At 39.3% G+C, this 25,164-nt stretch overlaps 1 protein-coding gene across 1 annotated transcript in view; it reads right to left on the reverse strand.

The window, feature by feature from the left end:
• The window catches only part of Dnah14 (dynein axonemal heavy chain 14), a 211,173-nt gene that overhangs the window by 116,657 nt on the left and 69,352 nt on the right, over positions 1-25,164 (reverse strand). The window contains 10 exon segments of the mRNA XM_036202583.1: positions 506-721; positions 1,577-1,711; positions 7,277-7,366; positions 10,573-10,735; positions 13,656-13,732; positions 14,670-14,856; positions 16,508-16,576; positions 18,764-18,909; positions 20,273-20,326; positions 20,818-21,049. Of these exon segments, the coding sequence (XP_036058476.1) occupies positions 506-721; positions 1,577-1,711; positions 7,277-7,366; positions 10,573-10,735; positions 13,656-13,732; positions 14,670-14,856; positions 16,508-16,576; positions 18,764-18,909; positions 20,273-20,326; positions 20,818-21,049 (1,369 nt within the window).

A 25,164-nucleotide genomic window follows, 5' to 3' on the forward strand; every position in this document is an offset into this window, starting at 1 on the left:
AATAATCTCACTTATTAGTTACAAGAACACAACTTTCCAACTTTCCAGTTTTTGCCACTTATATTTACTATTTAACAAATTCTGCATCAAAGAGTTTATTATTACTATTTTTTTAAAAAACAAAACTATCCTCATTTCTTTAATGTGTAAGGTACATAGTGATGTTTAATCACCAGGTTGTTCTCTATTTAGCTGAATTCTCTTTGCATTCCTTTCAACACAGTTATCTCTAATTCTTTAATGGTTTACTAAAAACTCAATAGTAACTCTGTCTCGAAAAGCCACACAAAAAAAGAGAGCCTCCAAAACAAAAACCAAACAAAACTCCAAAATATTCAACAGTGCATTGTCATTTTAATAATATAACTTTTCTATTTTAAAAACTGTTTATAATACTTTTTCCTTTTACATTAATAGGTGGCTAATGATGTTTTAATAAATACCTTGAACTAAGCAACTATCTATATTAGTCAAAGGAAAATGCTAAATTCCATAGCAAACTTACATTAGCTAAATTTGTGATTTTTGACTTTAGTCTGAGGTTACCGTCTTTCTTGGAGTAATCTGCAGTGCCAGTATGCACATAATTTCGAATCGCTGCTGATAATAACCCATCGTTCCATTCCATGGTATTAATGTCCAGTTGTCCATATAGTTCACCAAGAGTGACACATTTGGGATTCAAAACACACACTTCTACCTTTCCTTTTTTTCCTATAAACTGGGAGCAGGGATGAGAAATCCAGAGTTGTTTTCAAGGGAATTAGTTACTGCACAGTTACTTCATTTTGTTCACTGTTGTTGCCAATGGGTTTCAGGAGAAATCTTTTACATCAAATAAAACAATTTATAAAGGTAGTAATTAACAAGAAACAGTAAAAAGTGACTTGTTTAAAGAGGGTACACTACAAGAACCATTAAAACAGTCTAAATAACACAAGTAACTTCTTCAAGAAAAGACATCTCCCTGTGCCCCAGTGCAGAAAACATTCAGCCAGCGCCCTCAACTCCTGACCCATTGCAACAGTTCCCTAACAATCATCTAAGTTCCAATCATCAAAAATACAAAGTTTTGGGGAACAGAAACTTACAAATATAATAAAAAATTTCTAGAAAAAGATATCTAGAAAAATAAAGAATTATTAGAGATAAATGTAACATATTGAAAAAATTAAATGCATTTCAAGTAAAATAAAGGATAAAAACTATAGTTAACACAGTCTTGGAGGGGTAATCAATTGACTAACAAAAGAAAAATCACGTAACTATTGGAAAAGAGGTTCACTTAATTTTATTTGAAGACTATTGAATTAATACTCAGGAATGAATTAGAACTTACATTAATTCAGCAAAATAGCTAAATACAAAACATACAAGCCAATCATTCTATTTTCTATTCCTCATCACCAGTTTGATATCTAAATTTCAAAATCCTCACTTACCATAATCATTTACTATAAAACTTCTAGTAGTAAATCTACTGAGTAGTTAAGATGTAGATGTAGAGAGATAGATCTGTGTACTGAAGTGTGAGCTGTGCACAAGTGGGAGATGTTTTATGTAGCAGAATGTTCACCTTGGAATCGGATTGCATTTCTTTAACTGATAAAATGGCGGTGACCGGAAGGATTACTAATGCTTTCTCCAGAATCCTCCTGACTGTTGTTTTTCCTCCACCTGTTGGGCCCACCAGCATCACACCAATACAAGCCTGAAATGAAATTCAGATCAGTGTGCTGAGGAGCTACTTAAGACTTCTCTACAAACACATCTCTGCTTGTACTCACCCCCTCTTCCTACAAAATCCGCACGAATCTGGCCCTCTGTGGAAGTGAGGAGAAATACCCTAACCAAATAACATCTTTAATTCTTTTTTTTAAAAGATTTATTTATTTATTATGTATACAGAAGAGGGCTCCAGATCTCATTACCGATGGTTGAGAGCCACCATGTGGGTGCTGGGAATTGAACTCAGGACCTCTGGAAGAGCAGTCAGTGCTCTTAACCTCTGAGCCATCTCTCCAGCCCCATATCTTTAATTCTTGGTGATCACTTTCTTTTGCTCCCCCCTTCCAGTCCTCTTTGTGGCTTTCTGAACTACAGGGCTCTGTAAGACAATAGTTGTTCTCTTGCTGGTTTTTTTTTTTTTTTTTAATCTTTCCATGCTGGACTTCCCTCAATCACCCTTATTGCTCTCTCATCTTCATGGTTCTTTTTGGTCTCACCAGTTTGGCCTTAAGCATAACCTAGGTTCTAAATGGCTATCTAATGTATCTATTTTCTCAGTGCTTCATTTTACTAAGCATTTCCATCCCCACGTCTCATAAACTTCACTCAGCCTTTCCAAACTTGATGCTTTTTTTTTTTAATGTAACAATTGCTCAGAGTAGAATATTGATCTTTTTCATTCATCTCTTACAATTTTCTTGATTCTAGGTCTGATATCTGGGGAAGGGCTCCCATGATGTAATTAGTGGCCCCATAAGGAGAGCAAAGAGCAGAGGGTGTAGTCTGTGATAAGGCGCTTGCCTAGAATCCTCAGTTCAACCCTCAGTACAACACAAACACAGAAAAAAAGAGGGGAAAAAAAACCAAAAACAAAACAAATTGCTCTTATGTGCACACTCCAGTGCTCACTCCCCATCTCTACAGTCATTCACAGGTCAGATGAGTGTCATCTGCCGATGCATAGTGGAACCAGAACGCTGGACCAACCATCCGTACTAGGCATTCCAAACACTGAAGTAGGTTTGTTAGAATGAAGTGAGAACTGGCACTAGGGACTGCCCACTTTATCAGTCTTCACCTTGAACTTGACATAGTTCACATTTAAGAAAGATTACAACTGTAAAAACCAATCAAACAAACCTCCCCCCAAACAAACAAAAGACTCCACTTTCCAAGTGAACAAACCTTGTTCCCCTTTATATCTTTATTTCTTATCTAAAAACCAGGCCCAGGAATGATCTTGTCTCCCTCCTAAAAACAACCCAGTTTTCCTTGAGAGTGGCATTCAGACTGGCATCAGCTCACTGACTTGCACTAGCCCTCCCTTATGGGGTAATGTAAAAATCTGTGTATGCCTGGATTAGTGCTTCAAATATGAAGTGGAGGGGCCAATACAGACATTCAGAAGGATCCCACCTGGAGCTGGGTAGACTCAGGTGGGCTACAGTGTTTATGTACCTGTTTGGACCTAGAACATTAGGTGGTTATTCACAGCTGGGACTAGCGCTTAGGTCTTGCTCTGCTGTTCAGTGATCTGATGATGAAGCCTTAAGTCCTATAGGAGTGTGGTAGTTTGAATGTAACTGGCCCCAAAAACTCATAGGGAGTCTCACTATTAGGAGGTGTGGCTTTGTTGGAGGAAGTGTGTCACTGTGGAGGTGGGTTTTGACATCATATATATATATGCTCAAGCCACACCCAGTGTCCCAGTTCACTTCCTGTTACCTGTGGATCAAGATACAGGACTCTCAGCATGTTCTCCAGCACCATTTCTGCTTGCATGCCACCATGTCTCACCATGATAATAATGGAGTTAACTTTTGAAACTGTAAGCCACTCCCATGAAATGTTTTCCTTTATAAGAGTTTCTGTGGGCCAGGTGGTGGTGGCACACACTTTGAAACCCAGCACTTGGGAGGCAGAGGCAGGTGGATCTCTGTGAGTTTGAGGCCAGCCTGGTATACAGAACAAGTTCCAGGACAGTCATGACTGTTATAGAGAGAAATCTTGTCTGGGAAAACAGAAAAAAAAAAAAAAGAGCTGCTGTGGTCGTGGTCATGGTCATGGCATCTCTTCACAGCAATAGAAACCCTAACTGAGACAGAAAGAAGTTTGTATCAGGGACTAGGGTATTGCTGTGATAGGTCTGACTATGCTTTTGTTTGAAGAAATATGGACTTTGGGACTATTGATTAGAAAAGCAGTTGAGTGCTGTAAGTACCACTTAATAGGCCATACTAGAAGGAGCATGGAAGACAGTGGTGCTGAGTGTGATTTGATGAACTGTGGGGACCTGGTTCAAGAAGTTTCAGAGGAGAAGAATTTTAGCATATTGCCTAGAGATTGTTCTTTGATATTTTGGTGATGAATGTGGCTGCTTTTGCCCTTGTTCTAAACTTTGCCTGAGGCTAACATGAAGAGTTTTGGATTAATTCTGTTGGCAGAGGAAATCTCAAAACAAATACAACCTAGTATAGACTCTGCTGTGTGGTTACTAGTGGTAACTGTAATGAGGATTTATCATGAAAAGGAGCAAGTTGAGCAGGGTAAATTACAAAATGTAAAATTTGAGGAAAAAGGGAGCACCATGAAGTAGATTGGAGATAAATCCTATGTTCAAGGAAATAAACAGACTAAGAAATGGGATTAAGGGAATGGTGACCCCAGGGCAAGATCCCACCCACCCAAATTTCCAATTTATGAAAAGGAATTAAAGAAAAGCTTAGAGCTTTTAAAGCATGTGGTAGTATGCACTTTTAATCCTACCAGCCCAGAGGCAAAAAGGCTGGTGGACCTCTGAGTTTGAGACCAGCCTGGTCTACAGAGCAAGTTCCAGAGCAACCAAACTTAGGCTGTGAAGATAACCATTGAAAAAATAAAGCTGGTAAAGATGTAATTGAAAGATCCTGCATTCAAGGCCAGTCTGGTCTACAGATCCAGTTTCAGGACAGCCAAGCTTAGGCAGTGAAGGAAACCATGAAAAACAGGTCTGGCGATTGAACGAGGAGGCCATGTTCCAGCCCCAGCAGGCAGCAGAACTTGGCAGCTTTGGCCATGTGGTTCTGGCTTTAGAGTCAAGGACAGAAGAAAGAGGTGAAAGAATCTCTCTCTATGACTAAGGAAAGCTGCTGAGGCCAGGCATGTGGCAGGAGAAGCCCTGCATGGAGGCCCAGAGGCCATTGTCTGAAGCTGTGAAGGTGAAGCCTGGATTGCTGGAGATGCCAGAGTGATGGGATACCTGCTGAGGAGAGCTGCTAACAGGGAGTGGAACCAGCCCAAGAGAAAGAAGTATGTTGCAGTCAATAGAGCTGAAGGGAGTTGGAAATTTGAAGAGCGTTTTGACATCGGATATGGAGATGCAGAATTTAGAGTTTATCCAGATGGTTTTTGGTCTTGCTTTGGTCCAGTATTTCCTCACTATGTTCCCTTCCCTATATTTTGGAATGACACTATATCCTGTGCCATTATATGTTGGAAGTATGTGATGTTTTTTGATTTTGATTTTATAGGGAATTACAGTTAAGAGATTGCATGAATCTCAGAAGAGGCTGCACTTTGGATGTTAAAACAATACTGAGACTGTGATAGAGTATGGGGACTTCTGAAGTTGGACTAAATGCATTTTGCATTATGATATTGTTACAAGCTTATGAGGGCCAGGGAGTGGAATGTATTAGTTTGAATATAATTGGCCCCCATTAGCTCATAGGGAGTGGTACTATTAGGAGGTGTGGCTTTGTTGGAGTAGGTGTGGCCTTTTTGGAAGTAGTGTGTCTCTGTGGGGGTGGGCTTTGAGGTCTCCTATGCTCAAGCTTCTCTCAATGTGACACTCAGACCAACTCCTGTTGCCTGCAGGATCAAGATGTAGCTCCATTTCCAGTCTCAGCTCCTTCTCCAGCACCATGTCCTGCCATGATGATAGTGGACTCAACCTCTGAAACTGTAAGCCACCCAATTAAATGTTTTCCTTTGTAAGAGTTGCCATGGTCACAGGATCTCTTCACAGCAGTAGAAACCCTGACTAAAACAATGAGGTAAAACAAATGTATTTGGCTTAAAGGTCCTATCAGCAAGATTAATTAGCTGTTAATGTAGCATTGTACTCTTGGAGACATTCACCAGAAGCTAAGACAATATATAAATAATAGGTGGATGCTCTTGGGAGACATTCTTTGTGGATCATTGATATTCCTATATGCTGTTGGAGCAGAGGCATTGGCAGCTTATGTTTTCAAGAACGTAAGACAGATTTTGGGTGTAAGAATGCTGGGGATTGACTGTGAGGTCTCATGCATGCTAAATATGCACTCTACCACTGATTTACACCCCATCAAGCACAAATTTGGTACCCAGAATGTATATTTAAAAAGTCTCCTTCAGAAACAAAGGTTGGGGATTTTTGATGCCAGTATTCTTTTGAGACTAGGGCTGCGTGCACTAAATCAAGGTTCTCATCACGTTGCCCTTTACAGCAGTTACCAATCCCTGTGTTGCTTTGACAAGCACATCTTAGGAAGTAGCATAAATAAGTTGGTCCAGCTACTGGTACTGTTGTAACAAACTGCTCTTTGTCTCTGACCTAGGAATCTAGTTCCTCTGCCAACACGAACACAGGGCAGGTTAATTTTAAAAACCACAGTGATATTTAAAGCTGTGTGGTATAGACAGACGGAGAAAGAGTCTCCAATAAGCTGATCAGTCAATCTTACTAGATGTGTGAACTTGATGTGCTGTAGAAGTAGCAAGCCAGTAAGGAGAAGCCATGGGAAAACCGATTATCCTTTTGGGGAAAATCTCTAGCTGACACCTTACAAAAGAACTACAGACAACTTAAAAATGGAAAATGCAAATATTTAAAAAATTTGGGAAAATCCATAGAACATGTCTTTACAAAGATAGCTGAAAAGATTTTTTTTTTTTAAAAAAAAATAGGATACAAAATGCTCAAACCATAAAGGAATAAAACCTACTGCACTAAAATTGTCTTCAATACAGCTTGAACATAGTAACACTTCTAAAAAGCGGAGATTTAGAGAGTTTATTCATAATGCACATAACTACTAAAGAATTATGATGTAAAAATACATTGTGAGAAACATATACATTTCTTAAGAAAAAGATAAACAACCAATGAAGAATAACTCCATTGTATAATTTGGCAATCACATAAAACTTAAGCAGCTAAAATATTTAGAGACACTGAATCTTACAAAGAATCAGGGGGTACATATAATCTAGTGTTTGTGAAAATACACAACATATATCCATAGCCAGGAAGAACAGGGAGTTTAAAGATGGCATAACAACAGGTTACAGGCTATTTCGGACTACCCTTGTAGGGCTCTGACAAGTATATATTAATGAATAAAAAGATCAGTTCAATCTGTCAACTTAAGGGTCGATACAATGGCTAGGAAAACACTCGCCACACTGTTGTGCTCCAAAGAGTACTGTAACCCCTCTCTAGTGTTCTTACTGTGTTTTCCCATTTGAGCTCACTGACTGAAACTCAGGTAAAGAACCTGCTGACATGCCATTCTGCACTCACCTGAAGTTGATTGTACAACTGTATGATCTGTTTTTTCTGAGGTAGCCAATGTTGAAAGCCTAATTGATCTGTTGCAAGAAATATTGCTTTCTAAAAGGATATAAATGTATTAAAATGCATTAAAACTTGAATATCTATCTATCTATCTATCTATCCATCCATCCATCCATCTATCCATCCATCCATCCATCCATCCATCCATCCATTTACCTATTTATTGCAGCCTTGGGGATAGAACCCAGGTCCTTATACAAAGTAGCCTAATGATGTACCACTGTGCCACACCCCCAGCCCACACCCTTAAATTGTAATCCTTTAGAACCTCTTTGCTACTTACTAATTATTGTAGTTTTTAAGAGTATTTCTTTGTTTTTTTTTTAGTTCACCAACTTCTGTCTTTGAGAATAATGAAAACCATTTCTTTTTCTCACCAGAAATGTGCATCACACAGAATATTTTATGTTCATAGACCTTTGGTAGCAAATTCATAAATGCTCCACTCAGACTAAGAATCATCACTTTTAGATTTATTAATATACAAAATCATATGCACAAAAACAACAAAGATGGACTCAGCATGCTGTGTTTATACATCAGTGCATATATTTGTAACAATAATAATAAAAGAAAAAGAGGCCATCAATTTAAGAGGGAGTGAGGTGGGACACAAGAGGGGTTGGAGGGAGGAAATGAAAGGGGAGAAGTGATGTACTTACATTTTAATTAAAAATATATCTTAAAAAGTAGCTACAAAATCCACTCACCCTATATTAAAATAAAATGTCAAAAGGCTTTGTGTCTCTTTGTGATTCTAATCACCATTATAGTAGTTTTCAATTTTGTAATGATTATTTTAGTGTTTCAGTGAGAATGTTTTAAGATAATATATAAAGCGGATAGGACGGTAAGCATGATGTACTTTCTTAAAATATCCAAAACAACAACAACAAAAATAACCTGGGGATCCATGTTTCCTTCTAAAGGAGAGTTTGTCTCTGGGTGGATACGATTAGTACTTTGTTTTATCTTGAATTTCTAATAGGTCTTTTAATAAAAATCTGGAGCCAGATATTGGGGTACATGCTGAAAGATCAGACAAAGGAACAAGCCACAGCCACCTCTTACCTCACTAATTCCACAAATTCTATGACTGAAATCCTCTGAGTCCTCACCTCAGCCTCTAGCTGAAAGGGAGGCTTCTGCTGAAAGCCTTTAGTTCCTGTCTCCTCACCCCTTATATACCTTTCTCCACCCAGCCGTCACTTCCTGGGATTAAAGGCGTGTGTGCTTCCAAGTACTGGGATTAAATGTCCAGCTTTTCATGTGGCTTGCACAGGTTCAAACCCAGCTCTTCAGGTTCACAAGACAAGCACTTTACCAACTGAGCCTTGGAGTTTTTATTTTTGTTTTTAAATATAAAGTAAAAAAAATCTTTAACCAGGACAAAGAAATGAGAAAACTCATATAAATAAAAATAGAGACTATAAAAGAGACATTAGGATAGATACCACAACCATAAAAAGGATCATTAGATAAAATTATGAACAATTGCATGCTAACAAATGAAAAAAAAAAAAACAACAGAAGAAATAAACAAATTTCTGAACATATACAACTTACCAACACTGACTAAGAAAAAAATTAGATGCCTGAGGAAACCCATAAAAATAAAGGATGAGATTGAATCAATAATAAATGTTTCCCATTAAAGAAAAGCCCAGGACCAGATGGCTCCACAAACATTTAAAGATCAACACCAATTCTTTTCACACTCTCTTTTAAACATATGCAGGGAGAGAATTCTTTTAAATTCATTGTTTGGAGCCAGCAATATTTTGATATACAAATCACTACAACAAAGGAACAATAAAGATCAATATCCTTGAGGAATATGTTTGTAAAAATCCCGAGTTAAATATTAGTAAATGAAACCCAACAGCACATTCAAAAGATCTCTCACTGTGACCTGTTGAGATTCACTCCAGAGTGTAGGATGCTCTTCAGGGCAGAAAGCAGTGAATGTCCCCACACTAACAGAACAAGGGACCAACGCCATGCCATCACCTCTACAGACACAGAAAATGCATTTGCTTGGAGAAAATTCTAGTCTTATAAACTTCCATTACTAAAATGGAAAACTAATTTTGAATTTCAAAAAAATCTTACTCAAAAATATGGAAGCCCCAGGAGAAGATAGAAAAATATTTCAAACATGAAAAGAGATGGCAAGGGCAAGAAGTTTGGAAGCAGAGGCTGGTTAGTTAAGAAAGTAATATACGGTAGACCAGACTGCTAGGTAGTCTAAGAAGGAAAGCCTGTATCAGGAAAATATATAACGGGTTAGTCTTGAAAGCATCAAAGTAGTACTTTGTTCAATTCCATACAGAAACAGTCCAAAACGTGAATGAAATGCAAGTGTTTGTCTAGCTGGACAAGGTTGTTCTAAGGAGAACCACAGAGATTCAAATTTACTTATTTTCAGACCATAATGGAACAGTTGTGATCATACATCTACTCTGAATGGTTCTCAAGAGGAATACTTGCGAGCCTTCCTGCATTATCTATGGTCATGTTTGCTACAATGCTTTGTATGTGCTGTGTCAAGTTAATTATATATACTACTGATACATTAAAAGTAGCTATAAAGCTGCTTATATTTTACTTTCTGAAATAACTAAGAAAAAGAAAAAACACCCCTCAAGTCAGGACCAAGGCAAGTAATCAATACATTTGAAAGTCTGGATGGCTAGGAGCTAGGAAGTAACAGGGGCAGAAAAATCAGGGAACAGATGAAGCCAGGAAGGGCAGAATATGCTGGAAGGCTGACCCGGTCACCAGATGGAGGAAGCCAGCTTTTGCCAATAATAATTTTGATTTTGTTCCTTAGGTAACGGCAGTCAACACTGGTTTTGCTCATACTATCACACACATCTTAGAGAAGCAACTTGGGAAGCCTTGTGGTAACACCCTAAATGTAGTAAACACTTAAGAGCAAAACAGTTAAATTCTCCTAATAATGAGGAGTAATCACCATGCAATTACAGCGAAATCCAGTATCATCACTTAAGAAGGAGAACTCAGAACATGGCACCCCCATTTCCTGTTTGTTTTTTTCCATTAGTGGTGGTGTGCTTAAAGTTCCTTTCCCTCCCTGGTAAAGATAAGTCAGCAAGCTTTTATCCCCTGGTCCTGTAGCGTACTGGACGTGAGGAGAGTATTTCAGAAGAGCCTGTATTTACACCCACCACCTACTCCACCTGCAAGTGACCTGGCGGTGCCTCCCACACGTGTAATACCTCCAGGGCAAGGTGATGCGCTTTTGAAACTCTTGTTCCAGGAAAAAAATCTTCTGTGATCCTTTCAAAAGTTGGGACATCTTCAGGGAGAAACTTCGATAGGCTAGCTTCCTGGACTGCCTCAATAATGAGCAGAGATTCATCTGCTTCGGAAAGCTTGTCACTGTAGAAGTTGAAGAAAACAAACCGAGTCATTTCTGCAGTGCCCTTTCGTGACTCCGAACCCTCCTGTGTCCCTCGTCTGATAAATGAATGGAGCGCTGGAAATTCCCCTAAGGAACACAAGGGAGGAAACTGCCCACGGAGGCAGGAGAAACTCCATCTCCCCAGCCATGTGCTCATTTCTTAGTCCTCAGAATTGCCGAATACTTTTCAACATGGTAAAAGAATGAGTTTTCCCCCAATGGTAAAAAATGTTATTATTCTTCATTTTCATTCAGGAAAGATTTTAATTGCATATTCAATGTCTTTAACAAATAAAGGGATTTTTCAATGATCTTTCCCTTTTCTTTATTCAAATGTTTTGTTGTGTATGCTCAGTGCACCTGGAACTGTGTCACAAGAAAAGTTTACATGTGTATATAATATACATATAATTACTATATCAGATACACACATGTATCTACATATACTATAAAATAGACACTGAGATGATCCCTTCCCGTCCCTCTTCCCCTTCCCATTAGCTCCCTTTGCTCTTCTACAGTTTCGTGTCTACTTTTATGTTGTATATATGCATATGTGATTTTATGTATCTATATGAAATCTAGGAACTACAAATGAAAGAAAATATGACATTTATCTTTCTGAGGTTGGCCTAATTTGCTTGGCTTGGCTTAAACTATGCTCTGGTTTTTAAGAGGAGTTTGTCCTAGACCATCTATGTCTAGATGCAACCATGGCAGTGTGCAGCATAAATTGCAAATATTGTCTGCCCTAGTTTGCCATGTTTTTCAAGTCAATAGATGTCGTTTCTAACTTACCTTTATATAATAACCTTTAAATATTTTTGAGATGATCAGACCCTTATCTGTTGTTATAAATATGTTCTTTTATCGATTCTACATTTTTTAAATGTATAGGTGTCTGTGTACCACCTACATTGCAGTGCAGAGGCCAGAAGAGCACTGTTACAGTTGTGAGCTGTCATGTAGGTGCTGGGAATTGAACCCAGGACCTCTGGAAGTCAATGCTCTTAACTGCTGAACTATCTTTCCAGCCCCTATAGATTTTAGATTTTGAGTTTTGGTTTTAAAAGTCATATGAGGCCTGTGATGGTCAGTACTGATTGTCAACTTAATGGGATACAGAATGACCATGGAGACAAATGTCTGCTCATGTCTGGGAGTTTCTAGACTGGGTTAACTCTGCTCCACTCAAATGTGGGTGACACCATTCTGTGGGGGTATGGACTGAATGAAAAGGAGAAGGTGAGCTGAGTGTCCTCAAGGCAGATACAATGCTACCAGCTATACTCAGAGCTCCTGTTGCCACAATGGATTGGATTGTTGAGTCAACATAAACCTTTTCTTTCCTGAGTTGCCCTGCTCAAGTATTTTGCCATAGCAACGAGTAAGTCACTAACAGAAGGCCCAAGGCTCAGGCTCTAACACTGGGAGAAGAGTCTTCTCTACTCCAAGAATATAAAAGACAATTTGCTCCTTCTGACAGTTTTACATTTGAGGTTTGTTTACATTTAAATTCCTCAGTTATTTTAGAGTTTGTCTTGGCAAGTGCTGTGGAGCATGACTCCCAGTTGACCTTTCTGCAGGTGGTGGCTAGTTTCCCCCACTAAGCATCAACCAATCTAGTCTTGGTGACAGGTTTATGATAGACTCCATGTCCCAGGAATACCGTCCTGCTTCCTGACTTGCTACACTATTTAAATACTGGCAACCAGTGCCACATGTTCAACTGGTGAAGTTTTACAACATAGCTTAATTCTTAGTAAGATATTTCTCCTTAATTTATCTTGCTTTTCAATATTTTAAAACTACTTTTGTTTATTTTTCCATCTGAATTTTAGAATCAGTTTGTCTAAAAACAAACATAATAATAATAATAATAATAATAATAATAATAATAATAATAATAAACCTTTGCTTATCCTCAGATTATAGATACATTCAACATTCCTGGCCTTTTGCGTGGGTGCTGGGGATTTGAACTTGTGCCCCCATGTTTGTAGAAACAAGAATTCATATACCCACCAAGCTGCCTCCTCAGTCTTCCTTTTGCTATTCTTAGTATCTCCTTTCATACGTTAACAATGTATACTTAAACTTTTATGATATTTGCTACAATCTTTTCCTGGTATCTGGCATAGTGCGAATGGATGTGGGGAGTCCTCCACTGCCTGTATTGTAGAGTGTTTATCTCGTGAACACAGTGCAATCTACTGGACATTTTTATCTGTGGATTTTCAAGAAGGTGATTCCTCTCTAAGCTGTACTGTCTAATTCATAAAAATAATAATAGTCTCTACAGAATTTTGATGAATAAAAATACAAGGAAATGTTACACAGTCAAGGCCTATGAGTTCTCCCTAAGGGGCTGCTTTAGATTGCAGCCCAAGATAGGGAATAAAGTAATTGATTCTTTCTTTAATTATAATTTGCAGCCTGTCAACAAAAGAGTTGGCTGAGAAAATATGCTCTTTGCTTGCTCAAGACAAGTTACTTAGATATACTGCATGTGAGTTGTTGAGATGACTGTTTTAGGGAGATTAAAAAAACCATGTCTTTACCTATAATCATTCATCTGAGAAATGGAATGTAACACCTTTGTGACTCCTGCATTGCCCGAAAGAGTTTGTTGGGGCATTTAAACAGTGGAGGGAGAGAGAACAGGGGATTAAAAAAAAAAAGGAACCATCGAGAGAGTGTGTGAATGTCTTCATTCCCAAACCCCTCAGATAAGAAAATTATGCACTGATGTGGTGGATTTCTTTCAAACCCTGGGCTGCCTGAAGGCTGGTTCCCTCAGGCAGCTACAATAGCTTGCCTTATTTAAAATTCTACTAATTATTTATCCAGCAGTATGTAACGCTCTGAACCTAACATTAAATTCAAATTTCAACTGACCATTTACACTCCTGCTTCTTCTTTTCTGCCATTATTAAAACTGTCTTCAAGGTCTTCATGCCAAAATCATAATGCTCCTAAAATACAGTATTCAATACCTGAGTTATTATAGTTCTCGAGGAAAAATAGAACCATTTAAAACAGTCACATATACATGCACATTAATAACCATCTATCTATAAAAGGAGATATCTGTACGAATCCAGAAACCTCAACTCTACCTCCAATGCTCTTATTTCTCTTCTAAGTTGATGCTCCTGGAAGTCCTGAGAGTCCCTCTGCCTAATGTTCTTAGCCTCTCGCCCTCCCTCCCTCTGTCCCTCCTTCCCTCCCTCCCTTCTCCTCCCTCCCTTTAGAGTTTTACTGTGTTATCCAGCCTTGAACTCTTGGACTCAAACTTGGACCCACTGTTGGCCTCTCCAGTACTGAGGACTCCAGCCATGCCCTACTGAGCTTGGGAGAGAGCCCCTTTCTTAAAGGAGAGGGCGGCAAGTGTTAACACACAGCATCTGAGTTGCACTGTCTGAGAACGAGGAAGGAGAGCTGGGAGAGTAATAAGAGGAAAGGGTGACTTTGGAGAGAATGTGGTTTGCTGTACAAACCATTTTAGGTTAGAAACAAATACTCAAACCCCAGCATGATTCTCAAAAAGGTGTGAGGCTCAAATCAGCCGCGCCAGGAACTGAGCTTATAAGTGCCGTGTTCAGCTGTGCACTGAGCACACACAGTCAGGCTGAGTGCTTGTTTTTCCACAAGTCCTGCCAATCACTGAGATGTACAAATTGCTGGGGAACACTGATGTCCACAAGCAGAGAGAGCAGGTGCGGTTTGAAGTTATCATATATGGATCACTTTCTCCAGACCTTTGAGTAAAGGCCTAGGACCATGGATGCACAGTCACTTGGAAGACAGCAATTCCTGTTTTATGGTGGGTCTGGGCCTGCTGACTCCTGGCCCTTTCTGTAACCAGATTCATGCTTTATATTAAACATTTAGAGGGAGGCAGTTCCTCACCTGTTTTGAAAGCTGCTTGTCAGCTAAATTGTAAAGGTTGACGAGCTTTCCAGACAGTGATCTCGAAGATTTGAAACCAAATGAGAACAGAATGACTTCAATGATTAGCGTGTACTGGGGCACCATCATTGCCACTGGGCGAAACAGAGATTTTAAGTTACCCGGGAGCTCAGCTCGACCACTATATCTAAAGAGGAAAAGAAAAACAGCAACAATAATAAAAATCCAACTGTGCTTTCCTTTTTCTCAGATTTGAAACTGTATTACTTTGCCCCCAAATGATTCAGTTGGCCTTCTGTGTGACCCTTATGTGAACATTAGTTTACAAGGTGGGTTTTTCCTTTCATCCCATGCTAGTCTAGCATATGCCTGTGTCTCACTGTATGGCTCACCTCATCTCAGCCCCTTTTGACTCCTTGGCCAATGCAGCACTTGTTTAGATGTCTGATAAACCTAGCCTTAAGTCAGAGGCCTAGTATAATCACCCATACAGACAGGGTAGAGATGCTAGATCTGTTCATAACAAGAGGAGGCTGTGGGGCTGTGCCAGCTCCACAATATGGAACTCATATTTGGCACCATATGAGTGCTAAGAACCTGTGGCTGGACAGAGGTCAGCCCTACATACTATAGAACTGACTCCTTTTTTTTTCATTTTTCTTTATTAAGAAATTTTCTACAAACTCTACATGCTATCCACAGACCCTCCCTCCTCCCTCCTCCCACTCCCCAGCCCTCTTTCCCAAGCCATCCTGCACTCCCACATCCCCCAAATTGAGGTCTCCCATGGGGAGTCAGCAGAGCCCAGCACACTGAGCCTAGGCAGGTCCAAGCCCTTCCCCACTGCACCAAGGCTGTGCAAGGTGTCACACCACAGGCACTGGATGGAAGTGACTCCAAATAACTCAACCTTACATCTACAGAGCAGTACATGTCGACCATCGGCAGAGAAGCTACTTTTACAGGAGACTGGGATGAGCATAGACTCCCAACATGTCAAGTTGAGGAGGATAGGAGACTGCGGAGTCCTTGGACATCAGTATCGTACCACCCTCTCCAACACTCACGGGGAAGAGTGGGCGGAAAGACTGCTAGACACAGAGGTGATAGGTAACTATAATGAAGCAGTGTCTTACAAGACACTCAGGACATAAAAGGTAACAGCCATCTTTTCAATTAATTTTCAGGTAAGTGTCACATAGAAAGTCAACAGAATTATTTCTGGGGGAAAGTATACCATTTCAAGTTTGAAAAACTCTACACAATGGGGCGGTTGAACACGATCTCCCAATGGTTGTGACAGAATGAATGTCTAAAACCTGTTTAAGATCAAACCAAACAAAACCCCATCATGGACAGGGGAGGTGGGCACTGAGTCTCATCCCTATTGGAAGAGGTCCTGGTAATTGATAGTTGAGGGGGGGGGTGCGGGAGGGAGCATTAATTTTAACAGTGTGGCTCCTGGTAGGCTGACCCTACTCCAGTGGACAGCCACACACCCGAGAGTCCATAGGTAGCATTAACTGGATTTGATTTTTTTCTAAAACGAGGACACAAAGTTATATGGGTATAGAATGGGGGCGGGGAGGACAGGGGAATCCGTGGCTGATAAGTAAAACTAAATTAAATTATAAAATAAAATAAAATAAGAAAGTTAAAAAAAAGAACGAGGGGTGGATATGATCAAAACACAATATATGAAATTCTCAAAGAATTAGTTAAAAAAGATTCTGGAGAGTGAATGATAGATACATAATCTTGGACAACTCCACCCAGAGCTAAGGTTAAAGAAATGGATTTTAGTCTGTGTATATTCTGTTAGATTCCTGAACGCTTACCCAGGATTCATGGTGATGAACACCGCACATGACATATTGATACGTATTTCTTTACCATCCAGTAGAAACCTAAAAGACAGTAAAATATTCATCATTAAAATCACTCCTCTAAGTCAGGTGGTGGTGGTGGTGGTGCACGCCTGTAATCCCAGCACTCAGGAGGCAGAGGCAGGTGGATCTCTGTGAGTTCTAGGCCAGCCTGGTCTATAGAGTGAGTTCTAAGACAGCCAGGGCTACACACAGAAACCCTTTCTTGAAAAACAAAATTAAAATCACTCCTCTAGGCCAAAGGGTATTAAAACTATAAAAAATTAGAGGATTTTCTTAAGACTTTATTATACTTAGATCCAAATAAAGCATACTAAAAACAACAACAACATCAGAAAGGAGACAGGGGCTCATTTTGAGCCAATGTTGAGTTCTGCTGAGATTCAGGTATATTTGATCGTATCTAAAAGATGTCTGAGAAGCTGTTGGGCCTGGATGTTAGAAGGCACCATCAGACAAAATTATCCACACAGGGAAGAGACCCTGGAATGTGGTGATATTGTGTTCCCCAAAATATTGTGCACCCTAATAAACTTATCTGGGGTCAGAGAACAGAACAGCCACAATATTAAACATAGAGGATAGGCAGTGGTAGCACACGCCTTTAATCCTAGCATTCCAGAGGCAGAAATCCGTCTGGATCTCTTTGAGTTCAAAGCCACACTGGAGACAGCCAGGCATGGTGACTCACGCCTTTAATCCCAGGAAGTGATGGCAGAAAGCAGAAAGGTATTTAAGGCTGAGGACCAGGAACTAGAGCTGGTTAAGCGTTTAGTCTTTGAGCAGCAGTTCAGCTGAGATCCATTCCAGATGGGGACACTCAGGCTTCCAGTCTGAGGCAACAAGTTCAGCTGAAAAGTTGGTAAGGTGAGGAAGCTGTGGCTTGTTCTGCTTCTCTGGTTTTCCAGCTTTAACCCCAATACCTGGCTCCAGGTTTGTTTTTATTAATAAGACTCTTTAAGATTCCTGCTACACTGGAAGACCACAATGAGCTGGGTCTGGAAGACTCATTAGAACACAGCAGTTGACCACAGAGCTCCTGCTTGGAACACAGCTCACTTCCAGCCTCCCTTCACCAGCTAAAATAGTGGAACCAGGGCTGGAGAGATGGCTCAGCACTGGCTGCTCTTCCTACAGACCCAGGTTTGGTTCTGCATACCCACACGGTGGTGCAACCATCTGTAACTCCAGTGTGAGGGTATCCGGTGTCTGTGGTACATAGACACATTTAGGCAAAACACCCATAAAATAATAAAATCTCAAAAATTAAAAACAAATATTTGGATAGCTGTGAGATAGATGCTTTGCCAAACACTGGTGTCCCGTTAGTGGCACCACGGGCAGAGAAAGAGCAAGAATTTCTGGGGTGACTTCTTACCAAAGAGGGTAGTTTAAACATGAGAGGCAGACGACCAGGGCACAGCTGGGCAGTTCCTGGGCACGACACTTTGCAGAGGTTAAAGCACAGAAGAGGATGGTAAAATGGGGGTTACTGTGCCCCCCAATCTATATCCACAGACCTGTAAGCCCTGGTAACACTAACAGTATGAAATCCATCAGAGTAAAGTTAGCAGCTGTCAGCATGAGTTAGATATCTTCTATTTCTGAATATCCATCTGTGTCCCTGAAGCCAGGCACACGAACTTCTATGTGTGTCGGAAGGGAAAAAGTGTTTATTATTCATAAACAACAGTAGCCCTGACAAACATACATTTTACTGTGGTTTTTCAAAAAAAGCACCTTGGCTTAGAATGGTGAGGTGGGGCTTCAGGAGAACAGCCAGTATTTTTGTTTTGAAATGGGTGTAGAATTAAAGAAAAACAAATCTATGCAGAATTAAGGAAAATATCCACAACTCTTGTTTGATTTCTCTAAGCATAATATCCTAAGATGTAAGAGATCCAAAAAAGAAAAAAATATGAACTAGAGTGTATCTGCATCAAGGGCTGGCTGGTGGCTCCAGGCTGCTCCAAAGTGTGAAAGGAGGGTGGGTACCTCTAAACTGGCATTAAAGTGGAGAATATATATTCCACATAATTCACTAGAAACATTCAAGGCAAGTGCCATTCATTTTCCTGCATGCCAAACAAACCAAACCAAACCAAAACCTGACGACCCCAGCACTTATTTAAGAAAAGGACTTGGCACTAATTAAACCGTAGACGTGTATGGGATTTCCACCCCAGGGATGTAACCATGAACACATACCTCACAGAATAGCTGTCTTTTGCAACCTTGATGCTTAGGAGCTGCGAGGAGATGACGGAGAGGACCTCTATGTCTATTCGGTTGAATTCATCGAAACAACACCAAGCTCCCGACTGCACCAACCCAAAGAATAATTTGCCAATTATCTTTAAAAAAAAAAAAAAAAAAAGGATCAGTTACAGAAACTATACAGGTGAACATTTCCACCTGGATACTAAATTCTGTGTATTCTTTTCATCTTACCCAAACGAAGTAAACATCTTTTGCATTTTTCTCTCCATAGAAAGTTTATCAGTTGCTTGGACTCTAGATGAGTTCACTGCTGTTTCTTTCAAAAGCTTGAACACAAACAGCAAACTCCTGTGTCGTCCTAGGACCATCGGCAACTGCATAAAGCTACTCAGGTCTCAGAGCTACAGCCTACTGGCGTCTTTATGACCATATTGCTGTAAGTAGATGTCAAGTGTCAAGGCAGATGTCCTTCTCTGGAGTGGGCAGACTCCTTGTAGTTTAGCTTGGGCTATAGGTGAGGCCAATGGTGGCAGGGGTAGACGGTGAGGGTGAGGGGGTTTGGAGGTGGGGGTAAGGGTGTAGAAGGGCAGGGGTAGGGAAGTGAGGGGGGTAGGGGATAGGAGGTTGGGGAGCTTGAAAGTAGGTGTTAGTAAAACACCTGTATTAAGCGTCAATGTTTTGTTCACCATGGGATAGTCTGAGCTCTAATCAACATGTAAAACAAGTTGCAGAGCTGGGGATGTGGCTCAGTTATAGAGCACTTGCTCAGGCAGGCACCTGGGTTCAGTCCCCAGCAGGAGGATACAAAGCCCCCAACTGTAGTGCTGTGAAACTTTAAGTTCAATTTGTAACAGATACATAAGGGAAAATGAAATTTTAATAAAAATATTTCAAGATTTTATTAGACATGTCTTAGGTAACTATCATTTTTTAAAAATAATTGTTTTTAGTGTTAAATCACTGTAGCCTCTTTGGGTTTATTAATTACCTTTTCAGTAAATGAATATTCAGGGTAAGGAACATCTGTATTGTTTTGGTTTTTGTTTTCTTGAGACAGGGTTTCTCTGTGCCGCCCTGGCTGTCCTGGAATTTGCTCTGTAGACCAGGCTGGCCTCAAACTCACAGAGATCCACCTGCCTCTGTCTTCTGAGTGCTGGGATTAAAGACATTTTCCACCATGCCAGCATGAACATTTGTATTTATATTACTAAAGCACAATTATGTGCTTTGTGCATGTGAGATTTTGTTTAAAAAGAATGCCACTGTCATAAAAATTGAGAATTATTGCTTTAAGAAATTCAATGGAACCACTTAAAAGAAAAGTTAAAACATGTTTTAACTCTCAATTAGGTTCTAGACTTCTGTTCTCTATTCATTACAATAACTAGTATTTGTACTCTTACCAATACATTTTTTGTATTTTTCTTAGTTTTTTTCATTCCTCAATGAATTACTTTACATGCATTTTTTTTTTGAGTATATATACTTAAGCTTTACCTTATAATCCAAATCTTCAAAACAATTGAAGACCACACAATGTTTACCATAGTTCTGGAAAACAAAATGCTGTTTTAATATAGTTCTTGAATTATACCATAAAATAAAGATGTTTAAACTACCAGAGTAAGAAAAATATTTATATTAAGCTTTTGAGAAAAAAACTTAAAGTTAAAAAAATGAGTTAGGTACCAAGTTCAGAGAACCACAGAACTAACATGGTGTGCATGCAATTAACTGCTGTAGGAGAGTTGATTAATTTCCAGAGCTTCAGGTCATGATTTACACAATAACAAAACCAAGAGGACAATAGACCAGTGTGAGAAACGACTGCTTCCCTCCACCTCCCCACACTATCCATCGGTCAGCCCATACAGAAATATTCCAGGTAAGACCTTTCACCTGTTAGATACTCAAAATTTAATTGATGGAGTGCATCATGTAATGAATGTGTTGGCAAATACAATGAACATTTTCTTGTCGGGAACAGTGTAAACAAGATACAGTGAAAGTCTGTGTGCCATTCTGGACACAGTGGTACTTACTTTTGCTAGGTTTTTAACAGTCTCAGTTTTTCCGACACCGGATGGCCCAGCAGTGCAGCCTCCCAGGTTCAAGAAGAGGGCTGCTGTCAGAGTCAGCCAGCACCGTTCTGTGAGGGGCGTGATGACCAGTCTTGGCGCACAGCCCAAGTACTCATAGCCATAAACAAAACTGATGTTTCCTTGAGATACGTAACACAGCTTTTGCTTTTTATTCCATTTATAGTTCAAATGTCTGAAAGCAATACTCATATATTATTTGAGAAAAACTATTTTTACATATAGAAACATAATCATTTTATAATAATTTAAACAGACCCATAATCCCTTGTGTTAAGAAGCAGTAATTAAAAATCTCCCCCAAAGTGAGCCAGGTCCAGAAAGATTCAGTGCAGAATTCTATCAGACTTTCAAAGAGGAACTAATGCCAATAACTCCTCAAATTATTCCATAAAATGGAAACTGAAGGAATATTTCCAAATTCTTTTTATGACACCATTATTGCCTTGATAGAAAAACCATAGATTAAATAATAAAGAAAATTATAGTCCAATACCCTTTATCAACATAGATAAACCCAAATTGATCACATTTTTTGCAATGATCAAACTTGTTCATTCTAGAGACACAGGGACAGTGCAATATGCTTAAATCAATAAACAAAATCTACCAAATAAACAGGTAAAAAGAAGCAAAGGAGTTGGGTGGTGGAGAACGCCTTTAATGCTAGCACTTGAGAGCAGAGGTAGGCCAGTATCTGAGTTCTAGGACAACCAGGGCTACACAGAGAAACCCCATCTTGAAAACCTAACATAACAAAACAGAATACAAAAACAAACAAACAAACAAAAACAGATAAAAAGACAACAAAAAAACAAAACCCCACATAATCATTCATTAGATGCGAAGATTCCTTGTTAAGATCCAACACTCCTTCATGGTAAAAGTCCTAGAGAGATTAGGAATGCAAAGGACATACTTCAACTGAATAAGGTCAGTTATATCAAGCCTACAGCCACCACCTTCCTAAAGGGAGAAAAACTCAAGCATTTCCTCCAAAATCAGGAACAAGACAAGGTTGTCCACTCTCTCCATACCTACTCAATATAGCACCTGAAGTCTTAGCTGGAGCAATAAGACAACTGAAGGGGATCAAAGGAATGCAAACAGGAGAGACAGAGGTAAAAAACAATCCCTATTTGTAGATGATATGATTGTATACATAAAAGACCATAAAAACTCTGCCAGGAAATGTCTACAGCTGATAAACACTTTCAGCAAAGTAGCAGTATACAAAATTAACACACAAAACCCAGTAGCCTTCCTATATATAAATGACAGACTGAGAAAGAAATCAGGGAAACATCATGTTTCACAATAGCCTCAAAAACATCTTGCGATATCTCTAACCAAGTGTGAAAGACTTGTATAAGAAAAACTTTAAGACATTGAAGAAAGAAGCTGAAGAAGATATCAGAAGTTAGAAAGATCTCCCCATGCTCATGGATAAGCAAGATTAATATTGTAAAAACCAAAGGCAATCCTCAAATACTCCTCAAATTATTCTGCAAAATAGAAATGGAAAGAACATTTCCAAATACTTTTTTTTGAAGCTATTATTACCCCTGATTTTTTTTGTGTTAATATTATACTCTGCTACTTTGATGAGTGTTTTATCAGCTGTAGAAGTTTCCTGGTGGCATCTTTAGGGCCTTTTATGCATAAAATCATAAAATAAATATATAGATTCACTATAATCATCATAAAAATTCCAATATAATCCTTCACAGAAATAGAAAACAAACAAATAAACAACAACAAAACAACCTTCAACTTCATTTGGAAATCCAAAATCCCAGGACAGCTAAAGCAATCCTGAAAAATAAAGAACTTCTACCATTATCTCCAATTTCAAGTTGTACTTTAGAGCTATGGTAATAAAAACATGATGATATTGACATAAAAACAGACACTTTGATCAATGGAATAGAATTGAAGACACAGAGTAAGTCTACACATGTACACACACTTGATTTTTGACAAAGAGGCCAAAATTACACACTAGAGAAAAGCTAGCATTTCCAACAAATGGTGCTGGTCAAATTGGATGACTGCATGTAGAATTAAAATAGATCCATATCTATCACCCTGCAGTTCCAAATGGATGAGGCCAGATACCCTGAATCTGATAGAACTGACAATAAGGCATTCACATGAACTCACTGGCCACTGAACAGAACCCTGATAGCACAGGCACGAAAGCCAACCAACAGTTACTAAATAAGACCTCATAAGCTAAAAGGCTTCTATGTAGCAAGAATCTTAAAAGTTCTTATTAATAAAGTCAAACCTGAGGCCAGTTATTGGGGTGAATGCTGGAAGGTCAGAGAAGCAGAAAAAGCCACAGCTACCTTGCCTTGCCAGTTCCTCAGCTGATCCTGTTTCCTCAGACTGGAAGCCTCTGAGTCTTCATCCAGAGTGGATCTCAGCTGAACTGCTTCTCCAAAGCCTGAATGCTTAACCAGCCAAATGCTTCTAGTTTCTGGTCTTCAGGCCTTATGTATCTTTCTCTTTCTGCCATTACTCCCTGGGAGTAAAGGCTCGTTTTCTGGGATTAAAGGTGTGTGTCTCCATGCTGGCTGTATCCTTGAACACACAGAGATCTGCCTAACTCTGCCTCTTGAGTGCTGGGATTAAAGGCTTGTACCACCACCACCGCCCAGCTTCTGCTCTGACCCATTTTCTAGCCACCATTTTTGGCTCTGTATCTAGTGGCTGACTCTTCTCTGACCCCAGATAAATTTATTAGAGTGCACAATGTTTTGGGGAACACAATACCACCACACTTTTATATAGCAAAGGACCATTATTTGAGCAAAGTGGTAGGCCTACAGAATGGGGAAAAACTATCAATTGTATATCTGCGAGAATAGGCAAAGAGCTAAAACACACCTGAGCAAACAAGAATGATGAGAAAAAGTAACTCATTTAAAAATAGGATATAGAACTAAACAGCAAGTTCTTAAAAGATGAAACACAAATGGGGGAGAAATGCTTTTAAAAATGTTCAAAATCCCTAGCCATCAAGGAAATACAAATTAAAACGACCTTGAGATTTCATCTTACCCCTGTCAGAATGGGCAAGATTAATAAAACAAATGACAGCAGATGCTGGTGAGGCTGTGGGAAAAAAGGAAAACTTATTTACCGATTGTGGGAGTGCAAACTAGTATGGTTAATGGGCACTGAAGAAACTTGTTATGGAGTTTGCTTACAATATGGAAAAAGCTAGCCACTTGAGCAAGTAATTGCTCTTGTCTGGACTGCTTGACAGTATGTTGTGTAAACTGGACATTCAGGACTTATAGGAAAGTGACCACTGAATTTTGCCAAAACAAGGTTGGATGGTCCTTTAGGTTCCTACATCACAGAAGAAACTGCCAGACATTCTGTAGGACACAGAGAAAAGTGACTGATGAATTTTGTCAATAGGCAGAACAGTCCTTCAAATTTCCTGCTTCACTGAAAAGTCTGCCAGATACTCTAGACCTATAGGCTGAAGATGGATGGTCCAGTGTTACAAAAGAACTTTGGATGACTGTCCAGATATAGCCAGATGTCTCTCTCATTTCTAGAAGGATGGCAGTTGCTTACATGCACTTCCTGTTTACTCAGATAATATATCCTTCTGGGGTCTTTGATAGAGGTGAAGACTAGATAGTTATAGTTTTCCTTAGTCATAATAAAAGATAAGTTATATATAAAAGTTTAGACTCACAAAAATAGGATAGATGATAGAATATTTTCTTTGATTTTACCTAATACAACTAGACTAGATATTATAACTGTAATTCTTACTTGATAACTGTTTTATTATATATAATTTTACTATGTTAAAATGATTAGATAGAAAAGGGGAAATGCTATGGGACAGTCTTTCTGTATGCTGTGAATATATGTTGCTACCATTGGTTAATAAATAAAGCGGCTTTGGCCAATGGTAAAGCAGGATAAGAGCCAGGTGGGAAATCCAAGCAGAGAGACAGGGGAAGAAGAGCAGAGTGAAGGTGGACACCATCCAGCTGTCCAAGGAACAAGTTGTCAGCAGACTGGTAATGCCATGGCCATGTGGCAAAATATAAATGAATAGAAATGGGTTAATTTAAGATGTCAGAGCTAGCTAGCAAGCAATAAGCCTGAACCATAGACAAAAATTTGTAATTAATAATAAGCCTCTATTCATTTATTTGGGACCAAGAGGCTGTGGGACACAGGAAACTTCCGGCTACATATGGAAGTTTTACTATGGAAATAAGTGTGGCATTTCCTCAAAAAAGCTGAAAATTCATC

Source organism: Onychomys torridus, chromosome 11 (assembly GCF_903995425.1).
Source record: "Onychomys torridus chromosome 11, mOncTor1.1, whole genome shotgun sequence".
NCBI classification, from domain to species: Eukaryota; Metazoa; Chordata; class Mammalia; order Rodentia; family Cricetidae; genus Onychomys; species Onychomys torridus.